At 38.9% G+C, this 26,887-nt stretch overlaps 1 protein-coding gene across 1 annotated transcript in view; it reads left to right on the plus strand.

Annotated features, from left to right (window-relative positions):
• FMNL2 (formin like 2) overlaps positions 1–26,887 on the plus strand; it is a 347,858-nt gene that overhangs the window by 266,580 nt on the left and 54,391 nt on the right. The window contains 3 exon segments of the mRNA XM_049887240.1: positions 11,234–11,342; positions 13,713–13,789; positions 15,655–15,748. Of these exon segments, the coding sequence (XP_049743197.1) occupies positions 11,234–11,342; positions 13,713–13,789; positions 15,655–15,748 (280 nt within the window).

The following is a 26,887-nucleotide window of genomic DNA, read 5'->3' on the forward strand; positions in this document are numbered from 1 at the left end:
CAGTTGATTTTGGATTCCAGTTGAGTTGAACCCTTACGTTAGCTTCCAAGGGAGTTCTAATTACTGTTCCTTATTTATAGGTAGATGTTAGTTTGATATGTGAATAGTTTATAAAACTGTTTGAAGATACTTTTTGTAAGAGAAAGAAATATATACCTTTTCTTTTTGTCTGTTGCCGTTAGGATTTAGATGCTACAAATCTCACAAATGTTGGCATAAAAAACATCTTTGCCAGAACTCTGGGAAAGCCTGGGTAGGTCAATTCAGAAAACATTCAAGATTCTGCAATAATATGCAGTTTGTGGATAATAGAAGCTCAGAAGGAGAGACAGACATTTATGCCACCTACATACTCATATATCTAAATGTGTAGAAATATATAGATGCTAAGACCATAGGTGGGTGATCTGACTTATTTCACCGTATCACTAGATATGAAGAGCAGCTTCCATGTTAGTGCTAAGTCCTTGCTGCTTTACATATGTTATAGATTTCATAGTAAATCCAGCAATTGATCATATCTAGCTTTTGCTCATGAGTAACAGTCTTTTCTCCTATACTTCCAGAATTTTCATAGATATACCACTTATCACTCACTCTTATGTTTATCACCCATTGTTATTTAAAAATGCACTGCTTTAATAAAGCTCAAAATTATTTTCTTTTTTAACATCTTTACAATGAATAGTGGTTTAAGGACAGCAGAACTGACTAACCAGAACTCCAGCTAGGACTGTACATAATTCAAGCTGCAAATGTGTACCTAGCAAGAGAAATTCCTGTGTATATAGTCTATAGTCAGTCTGAGCCATCAGAGCTACTTCTCCAGGTTTTCTTTGCTGGCCTCCCCATTTTTTATCCTTGGGTCAAAAATTCAGGTTTTACTCGCTTTGTCGTTTCTCATTAGAAAAGTCGACTAATGATGTCATTCTGAAGGGCTTTCAAACAGAAGTACCTTCTTTTCCCAGTAGCATCTGATGCTAGTGCTGCACAGGTTGAAACGCTCACTGTATGCTTCTCAGCAGATTCCTGTTCAAAGTGTGAAGTAGGTGGCAGTTGTCACAAGAGTACTAAATAGGAAATGTTTTATGTCAGTTTCTTAAAACATTTTGTAAAAATTGCTTAGTTTTTATGCCTATCACTCATATTACCGTTAACTTGTAATTTATTATTTCATGTGCTTAAGCGGGCATAAAATGAGTACGAGTAGTAGAGTAATTTCTGTTCGATTTTGATCCTTAAGTTAGTTTTACAGTCTTTTCCTTTCTGTATTCACAGAGGTTTGTGAAATCTAATTGGCAGCTTTTCTGAGATTGGATCTCATGTTTGAATACTGGGAGAACATTTAGAATTTTTGTTCAGTGCTTAGCAAAATAGCAGGCAGTTTTTGAAGTTAATGGAGAAGAAGGTCTGAGAAATTTGATGGTGTTAATTTCCCTGTGAGGTTTCTGTCCAAATGACCTCTTAAACAAGATTTCCTTAAAACTTGAAACAGCACTAAATAACTGCTCCAAGTCCCCAGAGAGACTTGATTGTTAGAGGACCTTGTTAGGTCTGTTTCCATCCACTTGAAGGAATTGTTACCCTTCAGAATGAATATGTATGGCAGAAATGATTTCTAAATGTCTGTTGTGTAATGTCAGTGAAAATAGTGGCATAAGGGCCTCTCATGCATAAAAAACAATGAGAAAACTGGGAAAAATGGTCAGAATCAACTTATTCAGAATTCTAGAAATTAGAAGCTTGCAGCAATCTGGGGAGTATTTAGTCAAGAAAAATGGCTGAATTCAGTTAACCAGTGAGCTTTGTGGCGATTTAACTAGTCCTGTTTACCGCTACACCCCACCAAGCTCCATGATAGCTTTGGAAACCAACAGCCTGCAATTACGGTAAAACTATCTGCCTGGCAGCCAGTGGAGGGGGCAGAACAGAGTTGGCGTTCTTTTAAAGCTACATTCCCAGAGAATTAGTATTATTTGATCTTTCTAGTAGTTCACTGGAAGACCCCACTTGCAAGGCTTGTTTATTTGACCTGACATGGAACACTCCCAACTCGAACAGCCTTTTCCCCAGGGGCCTTTGTTGAAACTTTTAGAGGCAGTGTTTAACTTTACAGCTGTCCAAGGCAGTGGATAACAAACAGTTGGGGCAAACGGAAGGCTAATCAAAATGTGTAAATGGAAAAACTGGGGAATTAGATGTCTTTAGGGACTTTGAAAAGTTCCAGCATAGTCCTGGGAGTCTAGGATACCATGTGCACGTGTCAAGTTGTGCACATGTTCAGGAAAGACCTCAAAAGGCCCTAAGTTCTTGCTGCTGACTGACCTTGAGGCTCTGCAGAAGGAGGAAGTGAAGGCTAAGGCAGAGTTATCAACTACCAGGCTGAATGTTGAGGAGGTGCCTCAACACACACACAAACACAGACACAGACACCCACACCCACACCCACACCCACACTTTCAGAGGTGCTTGGCAAAGCCTAGTTGACTTATTGGTTTCAGACATTTAAGGAAATCTCTAATCATTGCCTGACCACTAGGCTAACTAAGCATACGCTGCAGTGGCTACACATGACAAAGAATACAGAGTTTCCAGAATTATTTCAGAGAAGTCACTAAACCAATAACATTATCATCAAACAGTAACAACAACAAATCCTGGGGAGGAGGGAGATTTTGATTTCCAGATTTGACACATTATATTATTTAAAATGTCATTTTCAGCAAAAGCATGTGAGACATGTAAAAAAAAAAAAAACTAGGGCCTACACAGGGGGAAAAAAAAAATGAAAAGAAACTCCCTGCTAAAGACCAGGCATTGAACTTAACAAAGACTAAATCAACTATTTTTAGTAGAAAAAGCCACATCTAAAAAACTAAAGGGAAGTATGAGAATGATTTCCCACCAAATAGAGAATATCAATAAAGAGATAGAAGTGATAAAAAAATAAATAGAAATTGTGGAGTTGAAAAGCACAATTGTGGAGTTGAAAAATTCACTTGAAGACTTCAGTAACAGATTTGAACAGGTGGAAGGAAAAATTGGGATACTTGAAGATAGCTTAATTGAGATGATCTAGTCTGAGGATCAGGAAAAAAAAAAAAAACAAACATGCTCAGAGACCTCTGGGATATTCTTAAGCATAACAACATGGATATAATGTGAATCCCTGAAGAAGAAGAGAGAGAAAGGGACAGAAAGAGTACTTGAAGAAATAATGGCCAAAAACTTGGTGAATATGATGAAAAACATTAACACATCCAAGAAGCTCAAAGAACTCCAATTAGGATAAATATAGACAGCCACGCTTAGAAACTTCACTGATGTCTGTTGTGGCTCAGAGTTGAATGAGGTTGGCTGTTACTTGCAGTGACCACAGAGAGAGTCACATTAAATCTTTGAGTCAGTAGTGGGGTCATTTCAGGGTTTTAGAGTGTTTAAAATTACTAGGTAATGATTTCCATGTTCAGAATATTTCTATGTGTATGCCATTGTGGTGAGGAGAGTTTAGAAAGGAGAAATTGAAACTAATTGAGTATGAACGAATGACAGTTATGTTATTCATTTTCTTATTTGGCCAGAAAAGTACATAATTTAAAAATAAGCAATTTAGTGTGATTATTTACTAATTACCTGCTATATGTGGAACAAGGAGCCCTGGTGTGCAGTGGTTAAGCACTTGGCTGCTAACCAAAAGGTCAGTGGTTCTAACTTACCAGCTACTTCACTGGAGGAGGATGTGGCAGTCTGCTTTCATAAGATTACAGCCTTGGAAACCCTATGGGGCAGTTTTACATTGTCCTGTAGGGTTGCTATGAGCAGGGCTTCCAATCTGTTTCAAACCCCTGCTGAGAATTTGCATTTCTGACAGATTCCCTACTGAGAATTTACAATTCCAGCCCAGCTATACTGAGTCAGAATCTACATTTTAAGAAGATCCCCAGGTGATTGTTATATATAACTTCCTAGGAACTTCTTTGAACCATTTGGAAGCCCTGGCTATGAATCAGCATCTACTCTATGCCAGTGGATTTATATGTGGAACACTGTATGTGATACTAAAATGTAAATAGCAAAGGGCTTATTACTTTCATAGGTCTCAATTTAGTGAGGGAAACAAAGCCATGTAATTAATGTTACTGTTTGTTCAGTAAGTGTAAGAATGGTTGTCCGGATAATGGCCTGAGTTAGGCCTGCAGCAGTAAGAAGGAAGGTATGACGTGAGAGAATTCTAGGAGTAGAAGACTAAGTTTGGTTGCAGTTGTACTTGGGAGATGAGAGAGAAGGAGGAAACAATATGTAGATACAATGGTCTGGTCTTTTTGGGGACATACGACCAGGACTCACTTGCACATGTGTGTATAACTGCATTCTTTCACACAGTTTCATGGGACTCACTAAACCACTGAAGCCTGTCTTGAAACCTTAAGTGATCCTTGTTCTTGTAGCTCAGACCAGGGCTGAGTCTTCACCATTGCTGCTGTTAGCTGCCGTCGAGTGTATTCTGACTAGTAACAACCCCATGTGTGGAGGGTAGAATTGCTCCATAGGATTTTCAGGGCTGTGACCTTTTGGAAGCAGATCTCCTGGCCTGTCTTCTGAGGCACCTGTGGATGGGTTTGAGCCATCAACTTTTTGGCTAGTGGTAGAGTACATAACTGTTTGCACCACCCGGGGATTCTTGAGTCATCAACCAGACTCGACTTTAAGGCAGGACATTATTAGAGGGAATTCAAGAGCAGGATTGAGGGAGAAAATTACGTATGTTTAAGTTTGGATGCATTTTAGATTAGCCACATGAATTGCTTTGCATTGGATCCAAAGGAGCTAGAGATGAAAATGTGAAATTAAGTTCAGAGGAATGATAAAGTCATCAAAGTATAAGCCATAGTAAAAGGCACAAGATTGTTTGAGATGGTCAAGAAAAGAGTAACTAGAAAGAGGAGGGTGCCAAGGATAGAATGTTGGAGGGCACCTCCATTGAAGGAACAGGCAGAAAAAGCCTGCTAAGATATTTTGGAAGAGTGGTTCTCAACCCTGGCCCAACTTGGAATTCAAAATGAGATTTTTTTCTAGGCCTGGCCATTAGATTTCTTTTTTCTTTCTCTTTTCCCATCTTCCCAGATTAAGCTGTGATGTACAATGAGATTTGAGAACTACTGGTGAAGAGAAAGAGGACCCAGGAGAGTGCATTGTCACAGAAGCCAATTTAAAATCTTGGTTATGGGAACATGCGCCGTTAGCTGTTGACAGAATCTGGGATCATTCAAGACATACTAGATGGGAGAGGGCTAAAGCTCATCTGCCTCAATTATCCATGGGAGACCACAGAGAAACTAGTGCTGCCACTCACTGGGGCCTTTTTAATATACGGCAGTGAATGAGAGGGACAATCTCCAATTTGGCTCTGTTCAAATAGTCTCTTTTATATGAAGTGTCATAATAGCTTCAGGAAGAAAATATTACAGTAATCGTTCTCACTTTATATAATTCTGTACCAGAACACACACCAAGGGTATTAGTTCAACACAGCATACCTCCTACTCAGTCATTGACTTAATCCCTATAAAGCTCAGTTCTTTGTGGGAAATTTATTCAAATAGCTAAGCTAGGATGATCAGTGCTTGTGAAGATGAGGGCAGTTTAGCCTAAGGGAATGTGGCGTAGAACTGGGTGCAGGTTGCTTTATCTAACCCTTCAACGATAATATATTGAATTTTATTTACCTGTGTTAACCTCATTATACAACACCACCTTGTATATGTAGTATCTGGCTGCTAGGACTAGTTTCATTCGAGGTGTTGGAATTTTCAATTGGTGAGAGATGATTGCTGTGATTCTCCATCTGTACCTAAGTGTATCGATGTGATTCATACATTTGGTAGAATTTTGTGGCACTAAACTACTTCCCTCGCTCTGTTTCTTAGAAGTGTGTGGAAGCTGCTAAGCACTGTATTCAGCCTGATTGAAGGTTTGCAACTCCAAGGAATACAGTGTTCAAAGCTGAGTTTTTCTAATGATACTTGGTTCTTTTGTCACTTGTGTGGTGGTGTGATTCAGTCTCACCACAGAAACCCACAACTTTGCTTTATCAAGATAAGGCCAGCTCTCTACCTAAAATGAGCCCTTCTAGGAAGTAAAGGTGGAAAGAGTGTTTTGATGTTATCTAGTTAGCCTTTTTTTTTTTTTAGTTAGCCTTTTGTCTTAAGGCAAATCTAAATCGTCTAAAAGAGTTTTTCTATGTAACTTCTTGTTTTCCTTATTGAGTGAGTAACACACATCCATTGTAGAAAATTTAGAAATGTAGACAAAAATAAAGATAGGAAGTGTCTTATAATCCCACTGTTCAAAGACCCATGAGACAGGTGTAGTTTACATCTGCATTGGTAATATTTTGTGTTTAATCATGTTTTGTCATATCACCATCCTGACACTTGTACTACCACTGTTTTCATTTCTTTTACATTTAACTCTCAAGTTAGAAAAAAAAAAATTAGAGTCCTGTTTAAAAACAACTTTCATGTGCCTAAAGACAATTATCAGGAGTAGGTCTATATTAACCTAGTTTTTAGGTCCTTATTAACCTAGTCAGATGTGGCTTGATTAAGAAAAGGTTGATTATATAGGGATTGTAAGTATGATAATTTACAAAAAGCTTTCTCCTTTATGCAGGTGTGACTACTCTTGCTGCACTGTATTATGCTCTGTGTATGTGTGTCTAATGTTCGGTATTGAATTCATTTCATGTATCGTGACATATAACCCTTTACTAAGTGCATAGTAGGGCTGGGGTTGGAGTGTGGACAGAGCATGCTTTAATACTGCAGCCATCTGTGTAATTTTCATTGGCTTCCTAAGTCCCAATGGCAGAAGCAACATCTTTATCTTTCATTTTCCCTTAGCATCTAACAGTAGGTACTTAGTAAAATCAACTTTGAAGCTTCAACAAAAGATTCGGTTTGGTGTCCTGCAGCTGGCTGGAGAGCATAGGAGAGCACCAGAGGCCTGCTCTTCTAGACTGGATTCAGTAGATTGTTCACTTAGTCCTAATTCTGTTGGAGGAATTTAGGGTCAACTTGGGAAGCGTTTATTAGATAATGTTAACATCGTGCATTGGAGCTTAATTTAAAACCTGTCCAAAAAATATTTATTCAGACAATAATTAAAGCAAATAATCCAAGTACCTAATTATAAAGATTTTAAAATTGGATAAAATATACGCTGAGGAATAACCAAAACTATATGTAAACACATCTAATATGATACATGACAATAATGAAAACTAAACCAAACCCAGTCCTGTCGAGTTGATTTCGACTCATAGCGACCCTATAGGACAGAGTAGAACTGCCCAGATTTGAACTACCACGCTCTTGGTTAGCAGCCGTAGCACTTAACCAGTACGCCACCAGGGTTTCCATGCTGAGGAATAAAAAAAAAAAAAAAATTTTTTAAATGTAAATACAAATTGCACAGTCCCTAAAATCTAGCCTTATAGCCTTATAGATTATAGGTGATCCTAAATTGAGTCTTTTGAAAATATTTTGTATTTTGAGAGGAAGAGGATTATGACAAATTCTTTGAGAATGAGAATTCCAAAATACAGAGCAAAACTTCCTATTAAAAAAAAATCCTTACTTTCCTGATAAGTGATACAAGATAAAGATTTAAAAAGAAAACTGCGTTTTGTTAACATTTAGTAGACTGACAAGGGAACAGTTCATCTCTTGGTCCAAAAGGAAGCTTATCAGCTTAAGGCAAGAGAGCTAGGGTCTGAAGTTCAGGATGATTATTTAGACCATTATATTCTGAAAGGAGACCTGGGGTGATGCTAATGGTTTACATGCCTGGCTGGTTTGGGTTTGCTAAATGAAAGGTAGGAGGTTTGAGTCCACCCAGAGGCACCTGGGAAGAAAGGGCTGTTGAACTACTTCTGCAAAATCAGCCATTGAGAATCCTTTGGAGCGCAGTTCTACCCTGACATGTGTAGGTGGGGGTGCTGTGAGTTGGGACTGACAACTGCTGTTCTGAAAGAGATGCACAGATGCTGCTGTTACCGGTAAACTGCACCTTAGTCCTTCACAGTGAACTGATTGTTGAGGGTCGGAAATGATACCTGTATAGAACCAAAGCAGAAGACTCTGTCAGGATGACAGGGTACAAACACTTGACAGGGAACAAACTGGTACAGATGGCCGTAGGCGGTAGCTTTTCACATGATAACCTGACAGATGGTTGATAAATCGAGTTGAGAAGCAATTTGTAGAACGTGACTTCCTGAATCCCAGTGAGGAGACTTGGTGTCTAGTCTGGTCTCATTTCATCTTTGCTTCTTACTTACTTTGTGGATGTAACTTTTTTGGGCTTCAGTTTTTCCATCTATATAAAGGAAGGATTGGAGTAAATGATCTTAGATCTCCTTCAGCTGTCAGTGCTATGATTTTAAACATCCAAGGCCAGATGTTGCCTTTAATCCCCACTCTATTTTTGTATAAACCAAAAAATTGGGGGAAAAAAAATTAGGGCAAACACCATACACTTCAGAAAAATTTAGGTCTTTTTGAATGGAGCCCTGGTGGCATAGTGGTTAAGAGTTTGGCTGCTAACCAAAAGGTCGGCAGTTTGAATCCACCAGCTGCTCCTTGGAAACTCTATGGGGTGGCTGTACTCTGTCCTATAGCATTGCTATGAATCAGAATTGACGCAACAACAATGGGTTTGATTTTTTTTTTTGGTGATACAGTGCCATTAATAAATAAAACTATATTTGACTTCTTATTTATATACTATATATTTTTAAAACAACTTAAATATTAATAAGTATGAATGTGGCATTTCATATTAAATCTGTTTTAAATGTTGATCCAGATAATATATTTGGGATTAACCATCTACTCTATATAACAAGGAAACCCTGGTGGCGTAGTGGTTAAGTGCTACGGCTGCTAACCAAAAGGCCAGCAGTTCGAATCCACCAGGCGCTAGTTGGAAACTCTACAGGGCAGTTCTACTCTGTCCTATAGGGTCGCTTTGAGTTGGAATCGACTCGACGGCAGTGGGTTTTTTATATATAACAAATAGAAGCCTTTTTGTGTTAATATTTAGTAAGTAGAGTATTATTCTAAGTAATTGATTTTTGCTGGTTTCTGCATTATAAAATATAATGACAAAGATGTCTTGGGTTCTTAGAGACTTGTTACGATATAGCTCAAATTGAATTAATAAATAAAAAGGAAGGAACTACTATATTATTTAGCAGTTCTTAGGAGCACCATTAAATGGCATAAATTTGGTATACATGCTGAGATAATTAGAATTTATTTGGAAATGATGCAGAAATACAGGACTGTGTAGAATGACCTTCCCTATCTTCCCTTAAGAGTAGTTTGCTTTACTCAGTATATCTTCTGGAATCATTGCTGCACATTAAGATAATTTAGCAAAGAACAGTTGTTTCCATTGGAACCACCTTTTCTTTTCTTCTTTTAACTTAATCGTAGATGGTTTTGTTTTAAGCTAGTAGCCATTGTTTTCCGTTGAAAATGAGAACTCTCTCCCTAATAAATGATCGTGTACCTAACAAGTGATTCCACTAAAGAAATACGAAACTGGGGTTTAACAAAGTTAAGATTAGTAGAGGAAGGGAAAGAACTTCAAATGTAGACTGAGAAGATGACAGATGCTTGGGTCAGACTGTCCATGTGGTCATTGGTTGAAGGTGTACCAATCTCTGTGAGACATCCAAGAAGTGTGTTACCAATTGTGGCCAGCCTGTGGTTATGGCAAAGTGACACATTTTAAAGTTCTATTTTAGATGTTGCAATTGGGCTTCGTAACACCCAGATCTGATTTTGTCTCCCACATCTCAACGTCTTTATTTTTGCATTCAGAAGTGAATTAGGCCAACTTCCACTGCTGAAACTTTATTTCCATGTGTGAATAGAATAGAAGCCCTTGAATAAAGCCTCCTTTAAAGTTTTTTTTAAAAAATCCTCCTTTTTATAACTAGCATGAGAAAACAAAATTCTATATACTCAGGTTTACCGAGGCAAGTGACTTAATTGAAGTGCTTTTCAGAAACTTATTGGGTTTAATAGTCGGCTTATGTGAAAGAAGAATCTTTCTTCCCTGTTTGATAGTTTTTGAACAGAAAATGAAATTAAAAAGAGCTGCCCAGCTGAACAATTTTAAACAAACCCGTCAGTTCCGTTTTCAAGTTCTGGCCTGTGCCTCTGGGACCTTTGAAAGTATGTTAATATTCATCATACCTCCTTTAAGCTTTTCAGTTGATTCAGTTCGAGAAGAAGGAAGGGCTGTAACTTATTTTGTGGAGCATTTTTGTCATCGACTACATGAAAGTAGTCGACAACTTTGAAAATTTGCTTTTATTTCAGGCTTTGAGTTGCAGGGGAGACTTGCCTGTGTTTCCGCTCATCTTCAGGCTTTCAGTGTTGTCGTCTTTTCTACTAGTATCATGTTACATTGTCGTTTTTTTTTTTTTTTGCTACTTGAAAGCTGTGATAAATCTCCATAAAGGAGAACTTAACAACAGAAGGCTTAGCAATGTACCCTCTATACAACAAATCCTAACATGGAAACCTCTTCTTCACCCTTTAAACTATGGACGTATTTCCATCTAAGTTCCAGCTGCCATTCGGGTTTTTGGTGAAGGATCAGGTTATGGAGGCATTTGCACATCATGAAGGCCTCAGGGTCTGATACCGAATGTGCTAACGTATGACCATGCCTAGCCTTCAAGTCCGAAACAGGGACTCCAGAGAGCAGTAATGGGAAGGTGCAGTTAGAGTCCAGTCAGGTGGTCAGAGTTTCACAAAAAAGCTAAGTTTCAGCCCTCACGTATTGTTGTAGACTAAATCTGCATGCATCTTGGCCTCGATCACCTCTGCAAATCTAGCTTGGCCTACTGATGAGGACCCTGGTTTTGTTGATAATCTCACATATGGTCTGGTTTGCTGTATTCTGTGAGTGAGGTTGAGTTTCCTTGTCCATGAGTCCCTGGCCTGAGGAGGTGATGAGCAGCATACAGAATCATGTAGACCTAGCAGTCTACGGAGGTGGCTTTGTGGTGGTGGGTTTGTTGGTGGTGGCTTTGAACTGCAATTCTCATTTTATTGCAGGTAAAGGTAGAGGAATATATTCGTTTTCGGAGTACACGTGCCAATGGTAAGAAAGTAATCTAGAGTTTTATGAAGATATCCCTTTTTATTTGTAGATATAATACTTTGCCAAGCAGAAGAACCTTGAAAAACTCAAGACTAGTGAGTAAAAAAGATGATGTCCACGTGTGTATCATGTGTTTACGTGCCATCATGAATTATCAGGTATGTTCATTGTTCTGGTCCTTTAAAAAAATCTGAATTAGTCATAATCAGATCTTGTTTACTCTGGTTTTTTTGTACTATTTCCATTTGAATACCAAGATTTAATGGGACTCATTTATTAAAGGACGTTTTGGTTTATTCAAATGCTCAAGATTCAATTCATTGCCCTCAGGTTAGCACTTATGTTTTATGGTGTGTTTGCAGGAAAGACATTTCCCACCTGCAGTGATAAATTTATTTGCCTAGATTACTTTGTTAATGTTTGTGGCATTAGAGACAAAGTAAGCCTCTGGTTGTGGGCAGTAAGGGGGCAACTTCAGATGAGTAGGAATGAGTAGACTAATAATGGATAACTCATTTGGTTCTATGGCGAACAGGCGAGAAGTAATATGTTAGACTGAGTGGTTCCTGAACTTACAGAATCACCTGGAGAGTTCTTGTCAAAAGTAGTTTCCCAGCCCTCCTTTAAGATTTGTGGTGCAGGTAGACCACACCCTGAAAAATACCGGGTGAGACTCTGGAGCATGTAGGCTGGGTTAATCCTGACAGCACAGTAAGAGAGATGGCCCAGAGTATCTAGGATGAACTGACAGGGCAAAAAAGTATAGTTAGGTAAGCAAATCAGATGTCAGGTTTGGAAAACACAATTCAGTTGTAAAAATAGGATTTGGTTTCCAATGATTGGGATGTGACAGGTGGGTCCAGGTAGCGACCCAGGTAGAAGTTCATTATTTGAGTTCAGACCCAGTTTAAAGGTGCTGAATTGAATTTAGGAAGGGAAACATATATTTGTTCTTTCTTTCAACCAGCGAATACATTTTAAACAACTACTGTGTGCCAGACCCTGTTCTATGCACAGGGATTACAGCATTAAAGAAATAAATGCTCTGGAGAACTTACTTTCTAGTGAGGGAGGACAGATAATAAATTGGTAAGATATATAGGTTCCAGATGATGATGGTGAAAGCTAACACTTTTATGGTGCTTTCTACAGATCTAGTGCTTTTAAACCTATTAACTTGCTTAAACCTCCTAACAGCCCTATGAGATAGGTAATATATTACTTTCCCATTTTACTGATGAGGAAACTGAAACACAGAGAAGTTAGCGTATAGCCACTAAGTAGTAGGGTCAAGATTTGAACCCAAGAAGACTGGCTTCAGAGAACGATTACTAAGTACTGTAGAAAAAATGTCAAGAAATAGGAATAATTTGCTGGAAATGTGTGTGTAGCTTTAAATAAGACAGCCAGCAAAGTGTCACTGAGAACAGACATTTAGTAACAACCTAATTGGAGTCTTCAGTTAACATGCTCAGCAGCTAACCGAAAGGTTGGAGGTTTGAGTCCATGCAGAGGTTCCTTGGAAGAAAGACCTGGAGATCTACTTCCGAAGTATCAGAGATTGAAAACCCTGTGGAGCACAGTTGTACTCTGACATACTTGGGATTGCTGTAAGTCAGAGTTGACTTGCTGACAACTGGAACGTAGAATGAGTTGTTTCAGATAAGAGAATTTGCATCATGTTTTTATGCTAATGTTAATGAATCAGAGAGGAAAAAAAATGATGGAGGTTGGGGAGAATTGCTAGAGCTTATAATGAACGTTCTAGAGTAGGTGAGAGGGAGTGGGATCAGGTACTCAAAAGGAGGTGTTGGATTGGAGCACGGAGCAGTTCATCTTAGGAAGAGGTGAAGAGGTAAGCCATAAATCTATGTAAGTGGGTTGATGTGGTGAGAGATTTTGAGAGTTTTTTTTTTCCGATTGCTTTCGTTTTCCAAGTTTAAGAGGAAATAAGGTCAGGAGCTGGGAAAGAAGGAATAATTACTCAGCCCAGCAGAATCAAGAATGACTCTTGGACCTGTTATTGAGCTTCCTTGTTTGTATAGAAGGATGAGGTAGCATGCCTCAGAGCAAGACGTGTTTTCCTAGGCTCTTGGTCCTATTAGCCGCTGTCCAGAGAAGAGACCAGAGGCACAGCTCATCAAGTCTGCTGCATAGTGGAGTCACTCTGGAAGCTTTAAAAAAAGATTAAGTTGACCGGAACCGGGTCCTGGAGACTCAGTGTTTTGTTTTGTTTACTAGAGGGCTAGAGCTTCTGGGATGTCTTCACCATTTCAGTAAAGGGAAACAACATGCAGTTCGTCCATTAAAGAATGGAGATGTGGTTTGCATAATATGCTGGATAATAGCATCATTCCTGAATTTTTTGATGATGAATTATGTTCAGATACTGATGTAGTAGAGACATAAATGTACTTATTATGGTATAAATTACATTAGATAGAAAGTTCAGGTTTTATTTTTTAAATTAACATTGGCAGTCTCGTAACTTGATTCTAATGCCTTGTCTCATTCTACGTTAATTTCAGTATGGTTTCAACATGGTCATGTCTCATCCACACGCTGTCAACGAGATTGCACTGAGCTTGAACAACAAGAATCCCAGGTAAGGGGGCTTTATAGTGTATACATCTAAATCACACTAGGGAAGACACAGAGCTAGTTAACGCTTAAAGAGCCCTGGTGGTACAGTGGTTAAGCTCTCAGCTGCTAACCAAAAGGTTGACAGTTTGAATCTGCCAGCTGCTCTGCAGGAGAAAGATGAGGCAGTCTGCTTCCATAAAGATTTACAGCTTTGGAAACTCTATGGGGCAGTTCTACTCTGTCTGTAGAGTTGCTATGAGTCGAAATTGATTTGACAGCAATGGGTTTTAGATAACAATCAAGTTAGAGTTTCGACACGTCCAGATGTGACTCTCTAAAATAAGATTGGCTTTAGACTCCTTAGCTGTGTAGAATTTTCCTTTCAGCCAGTTGACATTCTTACATGTGGCAGAGTCGAGGAACTGGTGACAGTACTGGCCTTTCACTGTTATCTTCAAGTTCTCATCCCTTTCAAGGCCTCGTTCTTAACAACCTTGCTGCTAGATTTGATGGAGAGGATGAAGTTGCCAGGATGCAAGAGGGCCATAAGAGTCTTGATAAAGACAGCTACGCCAGTTAATTGCTGAAAGCTAACTAAAACCCCCATCTTTCAAACACACTTCATTTACTATCTTTACCTGTGTACACGTGTAGATTTTATTACCAAACAAAAGTAAACAACCACAAGAACAGAAATGCTGTGCATTCAGGTTGCCTTATAGTTACCTTCTTACACAGGTGAGCACCATATATTATTCACTTCACAGATTACCTCCAGAAGCATGTCTTCATCAGTGATTTCAGTTATTCATGTGTTTTCCATTCTGGCGAGGCATCCTGCATTTGAAATGTCTACGTAATTCACTTTCATCAGATACCTCTGTAGAGATCGAATAGCTGAAAACTGTTACTTCACCTAAAAATCTGAGTGTTAATCGGGACTTTCTGATTTGGAATGCATTACAAAATCATGAAATCCCATCTAATTGTCGAATGTTACTTCAAACTTTACCTGATTTAAGCTTTGCAACTTTGTGAGTGCCTCCTTGGTTTACTGAAATCCCAAGTAGTCATGCTTGTATGTTCCTCCTTCTGCTATTCATTTTTCTGAAAAGTTTTAGTTGGCATGTGCACTGCCCAGAAGGTCTTTGTTTAGAGATTGTCAGTTCCTTTCTTACAGAAGAAAGATGAAATACTAAAGTGGTCTTACAATGAAGAAACCATGCTATACTTGAACTATATTTGGAAACCTAGAATGTATATTTAGATTCCCCTTTGAAAAATATTTAGGTGTTTTCTGAGTCAGGGAAAAAATTCTTATAGGAGTGCAGCTGTAATCTGGCTCTTTCCAGGTCTCCTGCCTAAAAGGAACACGTCATGGAAACTTGCATTGTCTTGGGAGATTTTTATGGAGCCATCTGTACATGAGCAGATTTGAAATGTAGGACATTAATTTTAGTTGATTTTTAAGTTTTTAGGCAGCTGTTATGCCTCTGGCTCTAAAACTTTGAGAAACCATTTATTCAGTGGTTTGTTTCCCTGCATATTCCCAAGGTTTCTGTTGTCTTTAACTCATCGATAATTTTTTTCAACCATATGGTACTGAGTTACCTGATGATAGGGAAAAGAGGCTATTCTTCCCAGAATTAGTTTTCATTAGTGAGTAATTTGTAATTTTGTGACTAGAAAACATACCTTTCAAATTTGCTGCCTTAGACAAATCACATATTGAGAAGTTCATAAAGGTTTGAAGATGTACTTTAATATAACTATACCTTAGCTAGTAAAGGTTGAAAAACATACCCAGCAAAATATTTTATGATCAGCTGATGCATCCCAGTGTCACTTGCATTGATTCGTGTTTTTCTTTTTTTCTTGTTTTGACAGAACAAAAGCCCTTGTCTTAGAGCTGTTGGCTGCTGTTTGTCTGGTCAGAGGCGGGCATGAGATAATTTTATCAGCATTTGATAACTTTAAGGAGGTAAAATACTTTATAGTTTTTAAAAGAATACTCACACAAATATCCTATATTTGGACACCTTTGAATAGGATGAGTTACCTTTCCATTTATTCTAGGTCCTAAAGGGTAAAATAGTTAATTTTCTGAGTCACTGCTGAGGGGAAAGTAATGAATTTGGTCTGAATATCTTAAATGTATAGATGAAGTGTTCTTTGGTGTCTCGTTTATAGGATAAGTTAAAAAAAATTGCATTACTCATTTTCCTTCAGAGAATTGGAAGAGTCAGTTTGAAAACAGCTTTTGTTAAATATGTGTGGTTTTCATTAGATTGGATACTCAATCTACCATGTAAATTTTTATAAACTCTTTCATCATTGTTACTTTCCTCAAGTCATGTTTATTATCATTGTCTTGCTGGATGCTGTGAAAAGCCTATCAAATAAAAATGCAGACACTGATTTTCAGAGTGTGTAACCTTAACCAGGTGATTCAGTCACGGGTGAACAATAAAACAATGGACATGCTGGATGAGAATGGAGACTAAGTAACTACAAAAGGAGAAACGGTTACATGTGTATAATATAACGCCAAGGATTCCCCCCAAAGTATCAAGATATCATGACTGAAGCGAGAGCTGATTTCCTTGGCCATGAAAAGTCCCTGTTAGCAACCCTAATATACGTGCCTAATGTTATAGGTGGGCAGTTACAAAGGTAGTCCTTGGAGAACATGGAAGACACTTTGAAGCCCCGGGTTACAGAAGAACCCCGCAGCCAGGTTGTAATGTATCCTGGTAATTCCATGTGAGTCCATATACCTTTGGGTTGAGATCCAGACTGGATGAAAATCTAGATCTCAGACTTGCAAACCGTCATCTTTTCCAGGATCCTCTGGAGCAGCGTATGTTGAGGACCAACTGTATGCCAGGGGCTGTGTTAGGTCCACCCAGCAAATTATTTGGTTCTGTGATAACATCTGTGAGACAAGTAGTCATCTCTCCATTTTATAGAAGAATAAATTCAAATGTCGTTGTTTGCCTGTGGTCACATAGCTAGGTAGGTGGCAGAACCAGGGTCATAATTTGTTGCTTCACATCCTAAATGCTCCTTTCATGAACCTGTGGTGACATTTGGGGCCAATTGTGTATGACTCTTCTAAAGGAAGTACTGAATTAGAAAAGGACCTCTGCGCCTCCCTTTAATTGGACTCACTACCCCAGCTTCCATATGTACTAGAGAGTGACCTGGTAATTGTGTTCATGGACTGGGGAGCATCAAAGATGTGAACAGGAAGAATAGCTCTCCTAATCCTTTATTTGTATTGTCTTCCCCATTCCATCACTATTCAGCCTCAGTGATAATGAAAACATACCTAAGTTCTAAGAAAATGATGAAGAATAATAGTGTATCTTTCAATTCGTATTTTGACTTCCCAAACAGAGACTTTAGAGACAAGAATGCTTGTTTGAATGTTCTTGTGTAGCATATATAAGGTACGCGTTTTACAAATAAGGAGAGGTATGCTTGGGTGGATGGGTATAATCTGAAAGAGAAACAGTGTGTGTAGCTAATTGAACGCTCACATCTTTGCAAACTTTATGTGTGAAGTTAGTCTGGAAATACCACATGCCAAATCCTTTCTACCCTAGAAGCACTTAATCTGCAGTTATCAGTGATCATTGTTATAGTATGGTTTATTGGGGTATACATTATGTCCTAGTAATATAACTGTATAAAAACAAAAACAACAAAAAAAAACTGTATAAAAAAAAATTTTTTTTTTTTATTAGTATTAATTACAGCCAGCAATTTGAGAGGAATGTTAATTTTGCTTTCTCTTAAGAGGATAGAGTGCCTTTCTTAGGCATAGTAGACACACGAGCACTTGAAGAACTGAGCTTTAACTGTCTGGTGTCTGACTCAGATATGGCTTAGCCATTTAGGGATGAGCGTGTGCTTAGTTGAGAACACAGTAATCCTACTAAATCTAATAGCTGTCTAGTAGTAATGAGAACTAATTTTGAGTCTGAACTTTTAAAGCTTTAACTAAAACCTGTCTCCCTTCTGTAATTGTTTATGAGTGATGGTGGATGTTTCAATTCTGATTCTCCTTGGCACAGGCACTTGTGTCTAACAGAACAATGCTGTGTAAGAGAAGGGCCGCAGACTGGTTGTGTGAGTGCTCTTGGCTTGCATTAACCTCAAGCTGGGGTGTCCATGTAGACCAAGCAAAGGGATTACCTGAATAGCCCTCCCTTTCCTTTTTTTCCCCCATCTTTACATGAATGGATTGTTTTGTCTAACGCATGATAGTGAAGGGGATGTATGCTTTAACCCTTTAAGCCAAAATGTCATTGCAATCTTCTGGTTTTAGGGCGGTTTGGGAGCCAGCTGTTTATGGTTAGGAGAATTGTTCTTATGATCGGCGATGCCTGTGCAGATAGGAATCTGGTCAATGAGTAATACCTTCTGAGCCACCAGTGGCAGAGAAAGTACCAGAGAAGATACCAGAATTCCAGAGAGTAGAACCAGAGAAGAGTCTCTTCCCTCACAAACATTGTTATTGAAGGTTTTTTATCCCTTTTAGTAAACCGGGATTCTGTTTATCTCCCTAAGAAGGATTATGTCTGTTTGTACTGAGTTGGAGGAAAAGAGGAGCTGTATTCAATATTAGACATCAGTATCAAATAAAGTAATATGGTTTAGAGTAGCCAACTCTTTTAGCTTTGATCACTGTCAGGGCACAGCAGAGCATACTGCCACAATGTGGCACCAGAGTGCTAAAAGGTAATTTAAAGGCCACACATTTTAAATATGCAATAGGCTTTTTTTCCCCTCAACTTCTTGAGCCAACAAATCCATTCCGTCTAATTTTTTAAAATTAATTCAAGGAGTCCTGGTGGCACAGTGGTTAAGAGCTGGGCTGCTAACCAAAAGGCTGGCAGTTTGAATCCACCAGTCACTCCTTGGAAACTCTATAGGGTAGTTCTACCCTGTCGGAATCAACTCAATGGCAGCAGGTTTGGTTTTTTTTTAAATTAATCCAAAAGGAGCCTGGTGGTACAGTGGTTAAGCACTCCGCTGGTAACTAAAAGGTCAGTGGTTTGAATGCTCCAGCTGCTCTGCGGGAGAAATATGTGGCATTCTGCTTCTGTGAAGATTACAGCATTAGAAATCCTTGGGGGAGCTCTACTCAGTCCTATAAGGTTGCTATGAGTCAGAATCGACTCGACGGCAACGGGTTTGGTTTTAATTAATTCAAATGGAAATTGAAGCAAAGTATCTTTTTATCTTTTTAGGTCTTGATTTATGTGCTTAGTTTCATAATTTTCTCATAGTTCAAGTATTATTCAGAATCAAAACTATTTCAGTTTTCTATTTTTTCCCCCAAAGAATCTTGCTACATGTCTTTTAACATCTGAGGTATATGTTTTAGGAAATAGGGAGTGCTTCCAATTTAATAGTAGCTGTTAGTAGGAATATTAATCCAAGGGCTTGCTTGAGGTGGCAGTGGGTGGGGCCTGAGCAAGCACATACATAGTCTCAGTGGGTATGATGACAGGTGAGTTTTAATTATGTAAATTCAGTTGGTAAACTTTTACCAAACATGGTTTGTGACCTGTCCGAAAACATGAGTGTACTGAGTTACATGAAGACTAAACAGCAGCCAACCACTGTGCTCCTTAAATTCTTTTCTCTTCAAAAAAAATTTTATTTTTAAAAGAGAGTTAACACATCTGGTTGTAGTGTTGAAACGTCTCTTTGTGAAAATTTTTTGATGCTGAAATGAGGGACCAGGGTGAGAATAAGAAGTCAACTGTTTCTCCTTATTGGCCAATTTAGCCACATGGAAGGACATTACAGGTACCTACTAAAACTGATTTTTTTTTTTTAGTTGCATGTCAATATATATTTTTGATCGTTAGGTCTACCAGAAAGAAAAGAATAGTAAAGGTCACTCTGTTTGTATTTGTATTAGTTCTGGGTCTTGTTTGCAAGAAACAGAAACGGACTCTTAACATGCAGAGGAAAGGGTTGATTGGAAGGACGTTGAGAAGTGCACAGACTGGGCAAGGAGGCTTGGGAACCAGTCTTGGAAAGTGGGCAGGCGTTTCTGAAGTGTGGCTAGACTCTGGCTGTGCTCTTGACACCCAGCCACCATAAACACTATTTAGGGTCTAGTCATGCTTTTTCTTCTCTCTCAAACAACATGGACCATAGCCGGCAATCCTCTGGGTCATAAAAATACACTTACTTGTTAAGGACATCAGTCAGCCCCCACTTTAGATTTATAAACATGATATTTAATCTTTGTTTTTTTTTTTTTTTTTTTTAGAGAAGCATGAGGTCTTCAACCTAGACTCTGCTATCCTCAACTTCTTCTTAGTCTTCCTTTTTTTTTTTTTTTCTTTTAATCTGAGCAATTGCCTTTCTTTAAAAAAAGTCTCCAAAAATGTGGCAAGAAAAAGTTCCCATTTGAAATCAAAAGGAAAAGTACTTCGAGTCCATAGATTCTGCAATGGAACAGCCTACTATGACACTAGTAATAAAGCCCTTTGAGGGCTTTGAGCCACCAGCTTCCCCCAGGCTGCTTGGAGGTGCACCTGGAATTCGTTACGATGTCAAATTGATTGTAACTGTGTTCTCATCTGCTTCCATAATGACAGCATCTGGCTTTGACAAAAAAAGTCTGAGTTTGGTTATTAAAAGCTCAATTCCCTCCCACTTCTGACCTTCCAGTAAATAGATAGATGGAGCCTAGTGAAATGAGTCACTCAAGGCCACCATCTCTCTTATACACAGTGCTCTTGGCAGTAGCCATTATTTTTTTCACCCGTTGCTAGAAGGCTTCCTAAGAAAGCTGATGTGGTTTAGCTACTGAGCATCTGAAAGCACTCGTGTTACACATTATTAAGTTGATTTAAGAAAGCCTGTCAAGTTTTATTTACAGTGGACCAAATTGGGCAGGAAGGAGAACAGACATTTTGGTGTGCTTCCAGTATCCCTCTGAGTTTAATCCCATCTAATCTAACCTCTCAAACATTTGAGGGTGTAGAATTATAAATCCAGCACAAGACCATTCTAATGACTTAAGTGGTAAAATTTTCAACATGGAGGGAAGGGACATATTTTTTTTCTGTCTCTCATTGAACTATAAGCAGTGTATCTTCTCAAATTTCAAACTATGGGAGCCATAGTTCTAGAGTATTTGATTTCACAATATCAGACCAGAATTAGATTGATCGAATTTTGCCAAGACTCTTCTCTGAACAGTCTGTTTTCCTAGGATCAAGAAGCAGAGTCACAGTTTTATGTGGTATTAACACTGCTAAGTAACTGGGTTTTTTTTCCTGTTCATTAACTGTTGTAGTTAATTGCTTGGGCAGAGTAAACTACCTCCAACTTATTTTTGTTATACTCATGGATTCTGTGCATCAGGACTTCAGACCAGGCACAGCAGGAATGAATTTTCTCTGTTCTATGGTGTCTAGAGCCTCATTAGGGAAGATGTGTTGGAGTGAGGGCAGGAATTTATCTGGAGGCTTCTTTACTCATGGATCTAGCTTCTGGGCAGTGAAGACTCAAAGGATAACTCAGCTGGGACTGCCAACGGAGTTATCTACGTGTAAAACTCCTCATGACTTAGACTTGCAGCATGGCAGCTGGGTTCTAAGAAGAAGCATTCAGAGAGCAAGCGTTCAAAGAGTCAGAAGTTGCAAGGTTTCTTCTGAGCTAATCTTAAAAGTTAAGCACTGCCACTTCTGCCTTCTGTGGGTTACAGTCAAGCCAAATGTAAGGGGAAGGGAATTAGACTTCAGTTCTTGATGGTGGAGTGTCAGGTTCACAGTGCAGAAGTGTGTGGGATGGGAGGTACTGCTGTGGCCATCTTTGGAAAAAACAGTTTGCCTCAATACTATCCAAGAATCACCAGTATATCTACAGTTGTTCCACTTTATTTTCTCTCTCTTCTTCACTTAGCCCAATACTTTGGTTTCTCTTCAGGACTGAAAGTTCTGTAAACTTTTTGACTGGGGATAGAAAGGATGGTTACCCCTTCTTTCAAGCTATGGACAAACAATACTGGGAGAGCATTCCTAAAGGAGAAAGGAACCATTTTCATAGAATTTCCAAGCCCCTTATAATGAACTAATAATTGCTTTATTATCAGTGTCTTTGTTGTCTAATAAGGAAGTGAAGCCTGGTATTTTGCTGATCATTAAGGGGTGAGTCATGCTAACTTACTGAAAAAAAAATTTCATGAATATTTGAGTGCTTACTATGTATCAATAAAGGGGCCTTGGTGGTGCAGTGGTTAAAGCACTTGGCTGCTACCTGAAAAGTCGACAGTTCAAACCTACCAGCCACTCTGTGGGAGAAAGATGTGGCAGTCTGCTTCTGTAAAGATTTACAGGTTTGGAAACCCTATGAGGCAGTTCTACCCTGTTGTCTAGGGTCACTATGAGTTTGAATTGGCCCGATGGCAGTGGATATGGTGTGTCAGTAACATTGATAAACATTGGAAATAAGAAAATAAGTAAGATATAGGCCTTATCCTTTAAAGGAACCCTCCCAGTCTACTTGAGGAAAGACATAAATATTCTGACAATTGTAATACTGGGCCCTATAAAGGTAAATGCAGGGTATATGCACAGGTGAACACAGAGAAGGAACAGCTAACCAAGACTAGTGAGAGAAGGAGAGCAGATGGGGTAAGAGCTCTCAGGGGAGGCTTCCAGTAGGAAGGAGTGCCTGAGCCAACTAACAAGGGTTAACCAGGTGTATTAGGTTCCTGTTGCTGCTGTAACAAATTGCCACAAACTTAGTGACTTAAATTTATTTTTTATGGTTTGGAGACCAGAAGTATAAATAAAATAGTTTTGTAAGGCAACATTCTTCTGGAGGCTCCAGGGGAGAATCAGTTTTCATGCCATTTTCAGCTTCTAGAGGCTGCCTACATTCCTTGGCTTATGGCCCCTTCCAACAACTTTAAAGCCAGCAACTAGCATCTTCTGTTTCTTTTCTTTCTGCTTTTTTGGTCACATTTCCTTTTCTCTCCGACTGATTCTCCTGCCCCGCTTCTGTAAGGACTCTTTGTGATTACATTGAGCCACCCAAATAATCCAAGATAATCTTCCTTTTTCAAGATCCTTAATGACATCTGCAGATGCAGAGTCCTTTTTACCATGTAAAGTAACATATTCTCAGGTTCCAGGGATTAGGACACGGAAATCTTGGGGGAAGGAGGGTACTGTTCAGCCTACCACACCAGGTGAAGAATGAGGAAGCAATTTTATACAAAGAAGGTGGTGTGTTAATGCAGCTTTGTGCCACCACCGCAGCCACTCATTCCCGTCGAGTCAATTCCGACTCATAGCGACCCTATAGGACAGAGTAGAACGGCCCCATAGGGTTTCCAAGGCTGAAATCTTTACAGAATCAGACGGCCACAACTTTCTCCCACAGAGTAGCTGCTGAGGTCCAACCATCAACCTTTCGGTTAGCAGCTGAGCACTTAACCACTGCATCACCAGGGCTCCTAATACACCTTTAAGGAGTTTAATTTGAATTTCTAATATTAAAGGGGGCAGGGTGTGGTAAGAGGGAAAAAAATGGGATAGGAAGCTAGGGGCGGGGCATGAAAGGCCTGGCTGCTTGTCCCAGAATCTTTATATTGCCATGTGGCTTAAAAGTAACAAGGAGCAGCTGTAGGAAATGTGTTCCACAGTCTGCTTCAAGCATTGGTTGTTCAGATGGACTTCTGCTGGTTAAGAAATTGCTGTTTCATTTGGCTGCAAAAGTCAGTTGGAATTGGTCTCAGCCTGAAGTCACTTTGATGGGGCAGGGTGTGGTTGGGGTCTGATATTTCTTTCAGAAATTCTGCCATTCATATTTCTCATTCCTTGGGCCTCTTGCCCCGTCAGCTGCTGTATCCTTTCACTTCTAACAATCTTCAGGATTTTCCTTTGACCCGGTCCTGAGGGAGCTTAAAAACAAAAAAGGGAAGTACAGGAGGAGGAGGATGCTTTGGGGAGATCAGATTATCTCCTTATCTGGGGAGCATTTGTAGAGATGCTTTGTTTCTCAACCTGACTTTGATTATATCCCTGTCTTCTTTCCACAAGCCCCAGTGAAATTTTATGCAAGGAGCCCCACCCTCTGTTTTATTCATAGCAGCTACTTTTTTTTTTTTTAATAACAGGATGTTGCTTCCTTGTTATTTTTATTCATGTAAAAAGATCATTTCTAAAATGTGTGCCCTTTGCCACCTGTAAAACAGTTGGCATATGTTCCTTCATTTCATATTCTTGGAAGGTAGCAGTGGAAGACCCTGAGAGAAAGCAAGTGAGAGCTGTGTTTAAGACCCTACAGGATCTGAAGCAGAGACTGGTAACGGTCCCTGAACATGGAGCTTCTACCTGGGACAGTGACCTGACAGTGAAGAGTTGTTGTGGTTGTAAGATATATAAGGACATGTGGCGCACTCTGCTGTGAGTTGATGAGAGTAATGGAATCAAAACTATCATAGCTTTGGCCGTATCATTGCCAAAGCTAAAAACCATTAGGGTGGAAGTTTTCAGTCCTCAGTCAGGATTTGGTTGCCGTTCTGGCCTGTATTTCTGCATAGTAACGTTAAAAGTCTGTTTTAGTGTCACAGTTCCTTTTTTCTTTTGTGAAAGAACTGCCTCTTTAGTCTTCTTCCTTACCTAATACTTAAGAGAAAAAAAAAGTCTGTATCTTAGGACGTAAGTATACTTTAAGGAGCCCTGGTAGCCCAGCAGTTAAGGCTGGACTCCTAACCAAAAGGTTGGCAGTTTGAACCTGCCCAGTGACTCCACAGGAGAAAGATTTGGCAATATGCTCCTGTAAAGGTTACAGCCAAGAAATCCCTATGGGGCAGTTCTGTTTTGTCACATAAGGTCACTATGAGTCGTAACTGACTAGATGACACCCAACAGCAAGTATACTATAGTATTCTGTATTTGTTCTAGCCGCTTTTTAAGTAGTTTTATATAAGTGAACATAGAAAATTGTTTTTAAATGTCAAAGAATTCTAAAGCATAGGTTCCTTTAGAAGTCATTAATTCCACTGCTAAGCCCTTATTAAACAAGCTTCCACATTTGAATATAGCTGTAAAATAATTAGGAAAATGTCCTATAATGTTAACTAGGAAAAAGGATAAGATAAATCATATGTGTGTGTATATGTATGTTATGAGTAATGGCATAAAGGTGTATTTATGGATAGTAATTTTTTTTTTAATAAGCCCTAAAAGGAAACAAAAGGATTTGAGATAGCAGCATTGGTAGTTTTTTAATTTTCATTTCTGTTGCTGTAATGTTTGGAAAGTAGTAATGCCTCACACAGCTATAATGTTCTTATTGTATGGGGTCAGATTTTCCTTTGGTAACGTTTTATATGGCCACTTTATTCTAAAGATGCTCAGTTATATTCTGTGTACTGTCTCTCCAAAGTTAAAGACATCATTGATCACCTTTTCTTTGGAAGTAAAAAAAAAAAAAAATCAAAAGTCTTGGGAACTTCTAGGGAGCTGTTGAGCAAATATATTTCTTGTCATGGAAGAGGCATTATTACAGGACTATGGAAGTTTGACAGCAAATAAAAGGCATGATTTTTGTCCCACAAAAGTTTATATTGTCTTCAGAAATACAGGACTGATCTTAATAGATACTTGGTCAAGGATCAAATGTATGCTCAGGTCAATAGTAAGAGTACAGTAATCTAAACCTTGAAGAATTATATTTTTAGTCCCTGTTATAATTTAGGAAACCCTGGTGGCGTAGTGGTTAAGTACTTTGGCTGCTAACCAAGAGGTCAGCAGTTTGAATCCACCAGGCGTTACTTGGAAACTACGGGGCAGTTCTGCTTTGTCCTGTAGGGTTGCTATGAGTTGGAATTGACTCAACGGCAATGGGTTTGGTTTGGTTTTGGTTGTTTTAAAGTTTTAGATGTCAATGACAATGAATATACTTATTGAACTTGACTCTGTGTGAGTCCAGTTCAAATTTCATTTGAAGTTTAAACACTTGTAAAATGTAAGCATTTTTTTATTTATTTGGGGCCCATAGTCAATATATAAAAGTTTTGTTTGGTTTCTTTTAAGCTATCAGTCATCTTCAGAAAGAAAACATGAGTACTGTTCATGACTCTATATTTTCCATGTTATAAACATTAGCCAGTATATTATGTTCTATAAATAAAAAAGGCATACACATACATATATAGAAATAGTAAGGCTACCAATTATTGTTTACTTAGTGCCAGGAGGCTAGTATATAGAGATGAATGAGAGAGAATTACTGATTTACAAATCTTCCTTGTGAAGTAGGACTAAGGAAAGAAAGGCTCAGAGTAAATGGGTCTACTGGCATACTCTGGTAAATGGCAACCCTGGAATTTTTACCCAGATCCACTTAACTCTAAAGCTCGTATACACCCTGATATAACATGTTGTCACATACTAAACACTTTATATACATGCTCATACATACCTTGAATTTTCCACCAAAAGCTAGCCTAATGGGATAGCTACAGATTGGGTAGATTATTAAAGGGTTTGAAATTATTAGTGAAATCAAGGCCATACTGGGCTGTTTGTACGAGGCCCAAGGGAGGGAGTTAGGTCTTGAGCAGAATTGTAAAGGAGGTAAGAGACTTGATTTGGTGGAGAGAATTCTGGCAACATGAGGGGAGATTGGCACGAAATCTGTCCTGGGGGTGGTATAAATTATGATAGCTGGTTAACAAGGGGAAGTATCTGACTAGAGCCCACGTTATACAACAAAGCATGGCAGGAGGCAAGCATGTTTCAGGTTCTGAGGGAGTAATGATGGTGAAACCTGTGATAAATCAACTGGAAGACAGGTAAAAGGAGGGGGAAAAAAAAAAAGAGAGAGAAGGGGAAGAAACTAATAGTTGACACAGTACTTTTTATGTACAGTTCATTCAGTCCTGTGGAAATCTGAGAAAGGTGTTTATGTAGTTCACATAAATCTTAAAGAGTATTAGTACCCTACATGAAATACATTAGAGGGGAGTGATGCTGGAGCTTGGAGGATAGTTGAAGCGTTCAAGACTGGGCCCTAGACCAAACCAGTGACCCAGGCAATGGATATGGAGCCAAAAAATTGAAGAAATGTC

The sequence above is a fragment of the Elephas maximus genome, chromosome 6 (genome assembly GCF_024166365.1).
Source record: "Elephas maximus indicus isolate mEleMax1 chromosome 6, mEleMax1 primary haplotype, whole genome shotgun sequence".
Taxonomy (NCBI): Eukaryota; Metazoa; Chordata; class Mammalia; order Proboscidea; family Elephantidae; genus Elephas; species Elephas maximus.